This window comes from Notamacropus eugenii, chromosome X, assembly GCF_028372415.1.
Source record: "Notamacropus eugenii isolate mMacEug1 chromosome X, mMacEug1.pri_v2, whole genome shotgun sequence".
NCBI classification, from domain to species: Eukaryota; Metazoa; Chordata; class Mammalia; order Diprotodontia; family Macropodidae; genus Notamacropus; species Notamacropus eugenii.
In genome coordinates this window covers 101,638,621-101,651,639 of record NC_092879.1, presented here as the reverse complement: position 1 = coordinate 101,651,639, position 13,019 = coordinate 101,638,621, and the positions used below count along the sequence as shown (strand labels likewise).

The window sequence follows — 13,019 nt, the reverse complement described above, 5'->3', positions numbered from 1 at the left end:
CTGAGACGAGCCCCTGAGTATTTCAAACCTCCACCCCTGTTTTTGTTCATGGGTTTCAAGTAGACTAATGAATCTTAAATTATCTCTCCTTGATCTATTTCCAAGTCATTTGTATTTCATAAGATGCCATTTCACATTTTCTTTTATTTTGTCAGTCTTTTGAATTTGCTTTATTATTTCTGGATGTCTCATGGAGTTACTGGCTTCCATTTGGCTAATTTTCAAGGAGTTATTTTCCTCACTGAGGTTTTTATATTTCTTTTTCCAAGCTGTTAATTCTCTTTTCATAGCTTTCTTTCATAGCTCTCACTTCTTTTCCCATTCTTCTCTTTATTTTAGGCTCTCATTTGATTGAAAAAATTTTTTTTGCTCTTCATTAAACTCTCACTTTCTTTTTTTTTAAACTGCTTTATTGATGCCTTTTATTTTTATATCACAGTTATTTCTAGGTCTATACCACTGTCCCACCCTCTCCCCTATCAAACTCTTCTTTGTAACAAACAAACAAACAAAAAACCTCATTAAACAAGACTACTTGATAGTGGCTCTGACAGTCTCCTTTTGTATATCTCCCCCACACTTCTGTCAAAGGGAGACAACTATATTCCCTTAATTGTTCTCTAGCGCTGTTTCTTTTTTGCTTTCTCAGTGTCTCAGAGCTCAGGTTCCTTCTTGTGATTTTTCTCCTTTCTATGAGCAGGAATTATTACATTTATACACCAGTGGACTTTTGCTCTACTTTGTTTCCAGCTTTTGTTGTACTTGTTACCACAGAGTCCTGCTGAAACTGTTTTCATCTTTGAACTTCTTGGGGTATATGTCTAGTAGAGGGATTTATTTGGTCAAAAAGTATGAAGTAATGTCACACATTTGCATCATTCCACATGGATAGCCAAAATGGATGGATCGATTCACAGCTCTACCAACAGTGTACAAGTATTCCTTTCTTCCCACAACTCCTCCAGCACTATCCTCATTTTTGTTTTCTTGGTCAATTTTCAGGGTGAGAGGTGAAAACTCAGAATTTTTAAAGTTTGTATTTATCCTATGATTATTGATTTAGAGCAAGTTTCCAAATGGCAATTAATGTAATTTATAACTTGCAATTCTCTCAAAAACTGTTCATATCTTGTGATCACTTATCTTTGAGGAATGGCTCTTGGTTATTCCTGTTTTGTATCCTTGAGTGTCAAGATAGTGCTGGGAACACAACTGATAGCTCATCAATTCTTCCTGTGGATTCAATTCAGCAGATGTTTATGGAAATCTGCTATTAAGCTACAGAGAGAGGAAAACTCTCAGGGCTAAATAGTAGCCTTCTGAAAGTAGATGCGAAGCTGAAACTGGAAGTTGAATCTTATTTCAAGACTATTCTCTTCCCTTCATGTAGGAAATTGGTGGAATTTGCTAGTCTTGTCCACGATGTCCCAGACTTTATGCTTGTGTGTACTTGGATTCATCAGGTGCTATCCTTTGGAGTTTACCCACACAGAGCAAAATGAGTGTAAGAAACCAGAGACTCCAGCCAATAGCTGCTGCAATCCAACCATCTTCATCCATTCCATGCTTACAGCACTGGGCAGCCTTCGAGCAGAAATCTACATCAGAGCACTGTGCTGTGAATGCCAAGTCTGACACCAGAGAAGGAACTGTTGAGGAGCTGTGTGTTTCTGCTAAGCAAGTTGTGTAGAAGGATGCAGACAGGAGGACAAGGCTGATGGGAATGTAGATTACAGACAAAAGCTGCTTCATGATGGAGATGGGAGGCACTTGTCCAGACTGCTCTAGTACCACTTGTCCTCTGGAAACCTTGAAAATGACTCTGGCAGACTCAGACTCTCACTTTCTTTTAGGAATTCTTGTTGGTCTTGTATCCCACCTGTGTTTTTCTCTGAGGCTTTGCTTGTACATATTTTCAAATCATTCTCTTCTTCTGAGTTTGTGTGTTTAACTTGAGGTAGCTAGGGGCTACTGCAGTAAAGAGAGCACTAGTCCTGGAGTTAGGAGATCCTGAGTTCAAATCCAGCCTTATACACTTAGTTGCTGTGTGACTCTGGGCAGGTCATTTCACCTCTGTTTACTCCAATTTCTTTAGCTGTAAAATGAAAATAATAATAGCACTACTTGCTAGGGTTGTTGTGAGGATCAAATGACATTTGTAAAAAAAAAAAAAGGCACCTAGAACAGTGCTTGGCACATAGTATTTAAATGGTTTTTTCCTTCTCTTTCCTTTGAGGGTCACTGTCCTTGTACTAGCTCGTCATGTTTGACTTCTTTTGTTTACTCATTCTTCTACCCTGTGTCCTGACTTTAGACTTAAGGTTGGGCTCTGCCACACTTCTGAGGGGAAGGTCTGACCTGAGCTTGTCTCCTTTTGTGTCTCTGCTGCTTTCCCAGCTCATGGGGTTGGGGAGGCTGCTTGTGTTCTGTACTTCTGAAGTGCTGTGACCTGGGGAGGGGTCTGCTCCCTGTCCTCCTGGCCAGACTTCTGCATGTTCCTGAGCCAGGATTGGGTCTGTTGGCTCATGTGTGGTTCAGTTTCTGTAGACTTTTTCTGGACTCAGTCACTCTTAGCTCACTAGGAGGTTCTGCACGTTTGGAGTGACTGAATAGAGTCTCTGATTTGGTCTGGGACCCCTACCCCAGTTACTCCACTGCAGGCTTAAATGCTAGGCTAAAGGCTAGAACTGAATCCCTGCTCTGTTCCTGGGCTTAGAATCCCACAGCCATGGTTCTGGAACTTGCTCCCTGCTCAGTAAACATCTAGGGCCAACATTCATGACCCACTTCTCTCTGCCCTGGATCTGGAGCCCAGAATTGGGTAGTAGGGGGCAGAGCTGCCACACTTAGCACACACATAGTGTAGGTGCTTAATAAGAGGTTTATTGACTGAGTGAGAATTCCGTTTGGCACTTTTTCTTGATTGTTGTGAAGGATTTGTCAGGAGCATGGCTGTCTGGCTTCCTCTCTGCTGTCTCAGCCCTGGCCTCTTTGGTGCCGCTGACACAGATCTGGGATCAGCATTTCTTTTGGAGTGCTCAGTGGGTCTTGTCCATAGTTCTCAGGCTAGACTATTGTCCTAGTGGAGTCAAGCAGCCCCACCTCTGGAGAGACACCTAGTGACTAGTCTTGGCCAGGTGGTGAGGGCTGTTTCCTCCCAGGGCCTTTTTGATGACTGGTGGCAATGTTGGTGAGTTCTTTTGGCTGTCTCTCATTGACTGCAAGCTTCTTGTCCAAAGTCAGCACACTTCCTACTCTACCAAGTCTGATTCTTGCTTGGACTGTGGCAAGTTTATCCCTGTTGGGCACTCCCATTGTAGGAACTCCTCCCAATGCCGATTGGCAGATGACTCGAAGAGCAGTCTCCATATGTTCCCATATTTAAATGAGTTCAGACAGCAGATTGTCATTTTTTTTTTTTAGGAATGTGAATATGTCAGTTGAGGGGGGGGAGATAGCAGCAAAGATACCTGTGCCCAGGTGTGCCCATCTGTTTCATCAGCTGCTCGGCTCCTCCCTCTGGCACTGGCTTCTGGGGGAAGTTCAGGAGGGAGTTGTCATGTGGTAGCAACCCTTCCCCACATGGCCACGCTGAGTGTGTGTGTCCCTGCTTGTGTCCCCATTCCAGGAGAGAAGCCATACAAATGTACCTGGGAAGGCTGCACCTGGAAATTTGCTCGCTCAGACGAGTTGACCCGGCACTTCCGCAAGCACACGGGCATCAAACCCTTCCACTGCTCAGACTGTGACCGCAGTTTCTCCCGCTCAGACCACCTGGCCCTTCATCGGCGGCGGCACATCATGATGTGAGCCGCCACCTCCTCTTCTCCTTCCTCTCCTCCCCAATTCCCCTCCCCTCCTTCCCTCTTTCTCTTTGCCCTCTCTCTCCTGACCTTCTCTTCCTCTTCTCCCTTCCCATTCCACATCCTAGTCACCACTACCACCACCATGAGGCCCTCTGCTTTGGCAATGCTGCCAGGAGAGGGCTGGAGCAGCACCTAGAGGGAGAGTGAGGAGTGTGAGCCAGGGTGGCTTTCCGTTGACCTCCTTAGACCCCAGGCCTGGCTTTGCTGATGCCAGGCAAGGATTCAGCCTAGAATGGGCGGCTTCCATGGCTACCTCCACACCTCTGAACACAGCCACATGTGAACAGAAGCTGCAAGCTCATGTCTGGGCTGAGCTAACCCTGTTTTCTCTCTTCTTTCCTGTTGTCTCTTTTTCCTTCCTGTTCCACCTTCTACCCAGCTCTTGCCCTGCTTCGGATCAGTGTTTGGAGTGAGTTGGCCGGTAACTTTCTGATACCCCCTTCTCCCATGTAGGCCCTTGAGGGACATGAATGCAAAGTAATTTGTCATTGCCCAGATCTTTCCCCCCTCCCCCCACTGCGGTTCCCCCCTCCCCCCTGCCCCACCCCACCTCCCACCCCAGGCCCCAAGCCCATTGTCCTGAGGCTGCTGGCTTCAAGCTAAGCCTGGGGAGTTGCTGTCCATGGTGATTTAGTTGAAGCTTCCACACCCCAGTGCTAGAAACCCTTGGCCAAGAGAAGCCACAAGCAGGAGATAGGGCCTTGGTTCCGGGAAAGCTTTGAGCAGACCTGGGGGCTGCTGGGTGATCAGGCACTTTTCTTCCCAGGAAACTGGCAAGTTCCCTGGGATCTCTCTCCAAGACTGAGCCCCAACAGCGGAACGCAGACGACCAGTTGGCAGCTACTTCAGGGTACCTCCTGCTGCCCACTTACCTGCCAATGGACTCGGACGCTGCGTAAGCCCCTGCTGCCTTTTTAGTGTCAGGCCAGCAGGGCTCATTTAGAAACACCAGCAGACAATATTTTGGATATTACCTGAGTAGGAAAGGCCCACAAAATGTAAGAAAAGAGAGAAAACTGGGAGCCACAAGCCCCCATGCCCTAGCCTTGTCCTACTCCTGAGGAGGGTAGAAGAGATAAATGGCAGCAGTTCTGGGGCTTCTCTGCCTCCTCTCAGGCACAGACCACTGCTGCTGCTGCCATTGCTGCCACTGGCAAGTCCTGCCTCACTCGCCTTCCTAAGCTGGAGGGCATCAGGGCATGTCTTCTCCCATTGACTTTTCCCCTTTCTCTTCTCAAGGGCCCCTGAGCTGGAGCCATTGTCTCTGGAAGACCCCATTGGCCTCTTAGCTTTTCTCTCCCTCTTTTGCCTGCTTTTTTTTCTAGTTGGGTGCTTTGCCCCCTGCCTGGCAGGGGCCTTCTGGCCTTGGTGTTTGTTGGTTTGGGAATCTTGAGGGCTCAGCTGGGCTCAGCTGGGGCCCGGGCTCTCACAATGCCTTCTGCATTGAGGGCTCCATGTCAGTTGGCCCAAAAGAGCCAGGTCTGACATTTTCCCACCTTGTCTTCCACTTCCCCCAAAGGGGTTGCTAATCGCATGATTGGGAACGAGACAAGGACTGTATATGCAGCAAATGCTTTTGGTTCTATAGGAACAGTAGCTGCCTACCAACCTCCAAGGAAATGCCCCGATTAGAGGGGTATCAGGAACCTGCCCTTTAGCCTGACTTTTAGGCAGGAATAGCCAGGAGCTGACGGAGTAGTTTGAGAGGAGAACTCCCTGGCATGACTCCTCCCCCTCCTTCTCACCAGAAACACTGGCAAGTTTCAGACCCAGGAACTTGGGATCCCAAAGCAACTATCCATTTGCAGATGGGACCCATTTAGGGGAGGGTGCCACTATGTCCCCCTTGGCACCAGTCTCCCTAAATAGTACCCTACAATTTGTGATTCACAGAGAGGCCTGGGAGAGTGGTGAAGGGCCAAGGGTTTGTTTTTGACCTGGAATGAACGAGATCTTTCCCTTTCTGGTTCTGATGCTAAAGCAGTTTACATTTCCTAAGCACATTTTGGCAGGTGATTGGGAGAAGGGTCCTGGGTGAATGCTGAGCTGGGTGGGAGTGGGGGTATATTGTGGGGGATGATCTGAACTCAGGACTCATGGGCTGGACAAAGCATTGCTTTTGTCGCTCACTACGTGGTGGGTTTTGAAGCTTGGACTTGTTTCTACAGAGCCTTGGTTAGTGCAGATGGGTACGTGAAAATGAACTATTGGGCTACTTTTGGCCATTCGCTCCTGGAATTAGGGTTTATTTTGCCAAGCCTGGCCTTGGGAAGGTGTGAGGGTGCAGCTGAGTCCCAGTGATTGCACCTGCTGGGCCCTTGCCCCTGCCCTTAGCACCAGGCAGGCTCTTATTGCTCCTGGGGCCGTCCTTGTACAGGTCCCTCAACTGAGAAGTGAGTACAGGCTCTTGGAGGGAATCCCATGGGGGTAGCCCTGCTTTAATTTCCCTGAAAGGTGGTTAGTCCAGCCTCTGCTTAAACACTGGAAGTGACAGGGAGCTCACTACCTCCAGAGGCAACCCCTTTTATCTACAGGTGTTTTCTCGGGGCTACAAGGCTAACTTCCCCCTCTGCACAGCCCTTCTCCCCCAGGTCTCTCCACCTCCTGGTCTCAGGCACAGCCCTTTTCCCAGGGATCTCTTCAATGAAAGAAATAAAAATAAGTACAATTTTTTTCCTGTGATTACTGTTTGATTTGTATAGACTTTTAGAAAACTTTATACTGTATAGTGTACAGGCCTATTGTTTATAGCTGATTAAATAGTTGATTAAATCCAGTGCGTGTGGTCATTTCTGTGCAAGGCAGGGGCGGGGGAGGAGAGGAGCTGTCTTCCCCAGCGTCCTCTCTGCTTAGAGGCCATTCGCTCCTGTAGCTGTTCGGAGAAATGCCAGGCAGGGGATGGGGCAGTAGGGGCTCTTCTTTGTGTCCATCTTGTGTGTTCCCAGGCAGTGTTTGGAGAGGACCCGGAGCTCGTTGTTGACAATGTTAAATTCATTCTCTCTCTCCCTCTCTCTCTCTCCCTGCCCCTTCCTCTTTGTCTCTGTCTGCCTCTTCCCTCTCTCCTCTCTTTCTCTTTCTCCTCCACCTCTCTCCTTTCTCTGTCTCTCCTTTCTCCTCCCTCTCACATCTCTCATCCTCTTTCCCCCATCCTCTTTCTTTCTCTCCCTCCCTTTCCACTCTGTCTCTCCTCGATCCTCCCTCCCTCTTTCATCCTCTCCTCTCTCCCCTCCCCCTCTTGCCTCTCTCTCATCTTTTTCTCCCCCCTCTCTCCACTCTCTGTCTCTCCTCTCTCCAGTTTACCTGGTGAGCATGTTAGAGACTTTCTCTTTACAGCTGGCTAGAACCAACCCAGGAACCTGTGCCCATCAGCCCTTGTCCTCAACATGGTTGGTGGTGGGGGAGGGCAACCTCAGAAGCCAGTGAGGAAGCAGACAGGTCATGAGGACCATCTTGGCTGGGAGCATCTGGTGCCCTTTTCCAGATGCCTTAGCTTCCTGCTGTCCCCTGCCTTCTCTCTCTCTCTCTCTCTCTCTCTCTCTCTCTCTCTCTCTCTCTCTCTCTCTCTCTCTCTCTCTCTCTCCAAGTAGATGAGGGCAAATGTCATCTGTCTAAATTTAGGAGACATTATAAATCTACTTTCATCACCTTCCTCCTGTCCCTAATTTTTAGGCTCCTCCCAAATCCCTAACTCATATTTTGGAACTGTCAGGTTGTATTTAACACTATGTAACCCCTGTCCCACAGCCCTTTGGTGTGGAACTCTCTCCTTATTGGTGGACATGCAAGCCCTGCTGAGGGGCGGGGCAGAGATAGCCAGTCTTCAAGGACTCCCTCCCAGTCAAGTCTTGGCTCTTCAAGCGTTGAGTTGTTTAAGGAGCTTCGAGAGAGAAGATGAAAGAGGCCGATGCCTCATCAGATTGCTGAAGGGAAAGACTCGGGGAAGGTGGCGACCTGAAGTGGTGGTGACTTCTTCCATATAATCTGAAGGCTTGATTGGTCCCGTGGCAATGGGCTTTGGGACAAGGGTCCCAACCATTTCATGTCATCTGGGTGCCAGTAGGAAGCTACCATGCCCACAGGAACCTGGCTTCATGACATCTCCTTGACAAGACATAACTTGTCATTTTCCAGAAGGCTCCTATACACTATGGTGGAAGTATGAGGCTGAGGCAGCTGAGAAGGACCAGAGGTGGTAGCTCCAGTGCCACCTAGTGGACAGAGCCTGGGATGCTGAACTGCTGGAGGGAACGAGAAAAGCAGGCAGGGACCACCATGGGGGCACTATCATAAATGCTAGGAAGGCTGCTGTGAATGAGTAAGTCCTTTGCCCTCACCCTGCCCCCTTTATTGGTGTAAATATGGCAGTGGGCTCAGGTAAGCTAGGCTACACTAGCTGGGGGCAGTTTTGAATCCCAGCCCTATCATGTACAAGCTGTGTGCCTTTGGACAAGTCACTTTCTCTTTGGGCCTCAATTTCCTTTTCTGTAAAAAGAGTCTAGGTTAGATGTTTCCTAATAGGTGCTTTTCCAATAAGGTCCCTCCCAACTTTAAATCAAGGGTCCTCTGATCCCTGAAATCTCCCTCACCTAGTCTGTGTGGCTATCTTGCTTGAGTTGCCTTGGACAAATCTCACACTTCTCATGGCTCTTGGTTTGCCTTTCTGATAGCCAGGTTCTTTGTGACTCCATTAACCTGTTTGTAAAACTGGGACCCCGAGCACTTTCCTCAGTGGATATTTGTCGCAAGTCTTAGGATGAATGTTGTTGGGATATTTACGTGGTGATGCAACCCTATAATCATGGAAGGAGGGAAGGAAGGAGAGGAGGGGGGAGGGGAAGGAGGAGGAGAGAGAGAATGAAGAGGGAGGAGTGTGTGCATGTGTGGGAGACAGAGAGGAGGGGGAGAGCTGAGCCCCAGCCCCACACCTCTGGTCCTTTGCTGACTCCTTTCTGCTTATCCTGACTCCAGCCTCATGTGGCTTCCTACACGTCAGTTCATTTGTGCCTCCGGAATGCTAATCTCTGTGGGCAAAGAGTCTTGATCAGGGCCTTTTCCTTTGGAGGAGCTGGTGCCAATTAGTTCCTCAGTAGTCTGTAGTAGCATACTTGGCCCAGAGTTCCTTTATCTTAGGTGACAAAGAAGGCTATCTTCTCAAAGAGTAAGCATGCCCCCTTCTATACCCACACACACACATACAAAACTTTTGCCAAGAGAGAGGAAGTTCATGATCACAGGGAGATGTGAAACCCATTTAAATACAAATGCACCCTCCTAGAGAGATGGGGAAACACACTTATTGAGACTCTCGTGTGGAGATGGACACAAAGACTTAAAAGGGGGCCCATCCCTCCCCATACCACCCACGTGCTCACACACCACACACATGCTCTCACACCACACACAATATACTCACCACACATGTTCACATACCACACACATATACTCACACACCACACATATTTCCACACAGACTCTCACACATCACACACCCATACCCACACACCACACACATGTTCACAGGCAAACCACCCCCCCTGCATACACACCACACACATACTCTCTCTCTCACACACACACCACACCCTCACATCTTCCTGTATGTTTATGCCCCTAAGTCCATCCCTGGGAGTGTCTGCATATATGGAAGCAGTGACGTTCCCTCAATGTGAGGTTATATGTGTGTATGTATTTTCCTTTCTCCCTATGATAACTTCCCAGGAGATGTGCTGGTGAACAAATTCTTTAGGAGGTTGTACCTCGGTATCCACGGAAGGGAGTGTTGTATGATGAACAACTTGGGGTGGAGAGAATTGGATGAGGGTTCAGCAGAAGGTGACTAGAGGTTCCAAGAGTAAGAACTGAGGGGGAGAACCCTTTTGATGTGGGCACAGACAGAGGAGCAGCAATAGCAGACTGGCTGGAATGTAGAGTGTGTGAAGGGGAGGAGTGTCAGTCAGTCAACAAACATTTGTTAAGTGCCTACTATGTGTCAGCAGCACTGGAGATCCCCAGAGAAGCAAAGGACAGTCCTTGTCCTTAAAGAGCTTACAATCTAGTGGGAGAGACAGCATATGCAAGTACACAAGGTCTATACAGGATACGTAAGAAATAATGAGCAGAGAAGGGGTGGAGAAAGCTTCCTGGAAAAGATGGGAGACCAGTAGTCAGAGAGGAAGAGGGAGGAGCTGGGAGTCAAGAGGTGGAGTGTGCTGTTTGAAGTTAGTGTCACTGGATGGAAGAGGTAGGACAGGCCAGGTTAGGAAGGGCATCTTGCATTTGCTCCTGGAGGCAATAGGGACTCACTGAAGTTTATTGAGTGAGGGTTGGGGTGATATGATGGGACCTTAATTTTAGGAAAATCCCTTAGACAGCTGAATGGAGAATGGCCTGGAGTGGGGGGAGACCAAGGCAGGCAAAGCTCTGCCCCTCCCCCCCAGCAGCTGCTGCAGTGGTCCAGGTGTGAGGTGATGAGGGCCTGCCCCAGGGTGGGGAAAGGGTCAGAGGAGAGAAGGGGGTGGATTCGGAGATGCCGTAGAGATGACAGCCTTGGCACCATATTGGACATGGGGTGGGGAACATAGAGTGTGAGGAGTCCAGTATGGCGCCTAGGTTGGGAACCTCATGGACTGGTTGGACGGGGATGTTCTCAGCAGGGGAGGGGAGGCTTTAGGAAGAAAGAGAATGAGTTTCAGATAACTACTGGGTATTCAGTTTGGGGTGTCTGAAAGACAGCTGGATATGGGAGATGAGGTCAGCAAAGAGCTTGGGGTGGGAAAGGGAGATCCGAGAATCCTCCCTTTCCTTAAAAAGCTCAAGTTCTATTGGTGTGGAGGCAACATGTAGACATAAGTCTATCCAGGAGATGCAGTTTGGGGGAGAGAGGGCACTAGCATTTGGGGAGTGGGGATCAGGAAAGGTATTATTTAGAAAGTGGAGACTGACCTGAGACACTAGGGAGCCAGGCAGATTTAATGCTCAGGAGAGGCACCTTGTCATATGTGTGCAACTCTGAGGGCAAGGTAGTAGAGAGGGGAGAATGCAGAATGGGGGATCAGGAGTCAGACTGGGTGAGGTCTTTCAATTTGGGAGTTATCTGCATGAGATCACTAAGTGAAAGGGGACAGAAAGAATGGAGAAGGCCCAGGGCAGAGCCCTGGAAAGTATCTGCAGTTAGGGGGAGAGATAGGGATGATGAATCAGCAAAGGAGACCGATGAGAGAGTCTGCAGAGGACAGTGTCAGAGGCCACAAGAAGAAACGGCCTTTGGATTTGGCAATCAGGAGATCACTGGGAACTTAGGAGAGGTTAGATGATGAGGTTAGAAGCCAGATGGTCAAGAGTCAAGGAAAGAGAATAGACGGTGTTTTCTTGGAGTCTGGCTGGGAAAGGGAGATGAGACAGAGGATGCTAGCTTGAGGGGATGACAGGGTCTAGTAAAGGTTTTGTGAGCGTGAAGATGTGCTTGAGTGTGTTTGTGAGCAGTAAGGAAGTAACCAGGAGGTGTGGAAAGCAAAAAGGGTGACTTAAAGAGTGAAGAGGAGGTTTCAGGTAGTTGCTGTGGAGAGTGGTATGGGGAATCCATCAAGAAAAATTCAAAGATGTCTGGGAGAGAATGAGGGGAAGATGGGAGGGGGAATCCCAGGGAGCAGTTGAACCAGTTGCTAATAAGGTGGGTGGACATTGGGAAAGGGAGGTCTGGGAAGCCAAAACTGGTCTGAGCACCTGGAACAGCTGTGGGGCAAAAGTAGCTGCAGATGAGTTGGAGTGAGGCCTGGGGAGAGATGGGTCATAGATATTAGGGCTAGAAGCTGAGATTAGGGCTGGGGTTCTGGGGGAGGGGGCAGGGAGTACAGTTACTGGGAAATGGCAATGATACCAAAAGAACAACAATGAACAGAAGAAACGACTCCGTGGTTTTCTCTGGCATTACACTCTCAGAAGCCACAAGGGAGGCAGGTAGACCTCAGCCCCAAGACCTCCAACTCCCTGGGCTGCTGGTCTATCCTGGAACCTCTGTTCCATGGAGGGGAATCCCATACTTGGAGCAATCAGGATCACCTGCCCAGAAGTTGGGCCCCTCCCCTCCAGCGGTTGCTACCCTTGATAATGGATGTTGAGGGCTGAGCTGGAAGTAGAACCAGCAGTTTGGGTGACCCTGCCACTCCTGGGACTCTTGGGCTTAACTCTCTCTTGGTGCCAGCTGCTCAGTAGATGGCAGGGATGCCTGGAATTCTCTGCCATCTCCCCTTGATGAATGTGGGGGCTGGGCTGGAAGCAGGGGTGGTAGCTTGGGAGGGGCTATCACTCCCAGGGCTGCTAATGGTAGGAATGCTGCATCCTGTCTCCTAGGGGTCACTCCCCTTGCAGGTGGTTATGGAGGTGGGATGAGAGCAGTGGTTGGCAGCTGGTTGGTGGGTCTCCCAGGCCCTTTTCCTGTCAGTGATGGCCTCAGGAGCTAGGTTGGAAACAGGAAGCGTGGTCTGGAGGCAATGCCAGTCCTGGGACTCTCAGGCTCACCTGCCTGTTGGCGATAGCTCGTGGGCAGTTACTGAAGTGGTAAGGATGGGGAATCTCTTTTCCAAGGGGTTTTCTCCTCAACAATATCTGTGGAGGTTGGGCTGGAAGCAGGAATGATAGTCCAGGGAGGGGTCCTTGTAATAAGAATTGCTGGCATTTCTAGGGTGCTTTCGTTTGCCAAGTGCTTTACAAAAAGGATTTCATTGGCTCCTCACAATAGCCCTGGGCGGTAGGGATCATTATGATCTCCATTTTACAGATAAAGAAACTGAGGCAAACAATGACTTGCACAGTGTCACACAGCTAGTCAGTGTATAAATCTGGATTCGAATGCAAGTCTTCCTGATTCCAGATCCAGTGCTCTCCCCACTAGCTGCCTCCTGCTTATCCACCCAGCAGTACCAGCTGATTGGTAGCTGGTGGTTATGTCAGGCACCTTCTTCAAAGGGGTAGGTTCAATCAGTGCTCATTTGTGGCTTTTGATCATTAGTTGGTATTGGTGGCAAGGATGGTCATAGGGGCTGGGCTGGAAGTGGCACAGATGGTTTGGGGGGGCAATGTCAATCCTGGGGAGCTTGGGTTTACCTGTCCATCAATGGCATCTATGGTGGAGATGCAGACCCTTCTCTAATGACA

The 13,019-nt window shown here is 49.1% G+C and overlaps 1 protein-coding gene across 6 annotated transcripts in view; it reads left to right on the top strand.

Moving 5' to 3' along the window:
* The window catches only part of LOC140515644 (Krueppel-like factor 8), a 51,061-nt gene that overhangs the window by 32,921 nt on the left and 5,121 nt on the right, over positions 1 to 13,019 (top strand). For 2 of the 6 annotated variants that reach the window (XM_072626448.1, XM_072626452.1), the window contains exons 6-8: positions 3,629 to 3,806; positions 4,246 to 4,275; positions 4,633 to 6,638. In XM_072626448.1, coding sequence (XP_072482549.1) covers positions 3,629 to 3,806; positions 4,246 to 4,275; positions 4,633 to 4,765 — 341 coding nt within the window. In that variant the 3' untranslated portion in view covers positions 4,766 to 6,638. Of the gene's footprint in view, positions 1 to 3,628; positions 6,639 to 13,019 lie in introns of those variants that run through there. The other 4 variants (XM_072626450.1, XM_072626449.1, XR_011971113.1 and 1 more) reach the window with 4 other exon arrangements.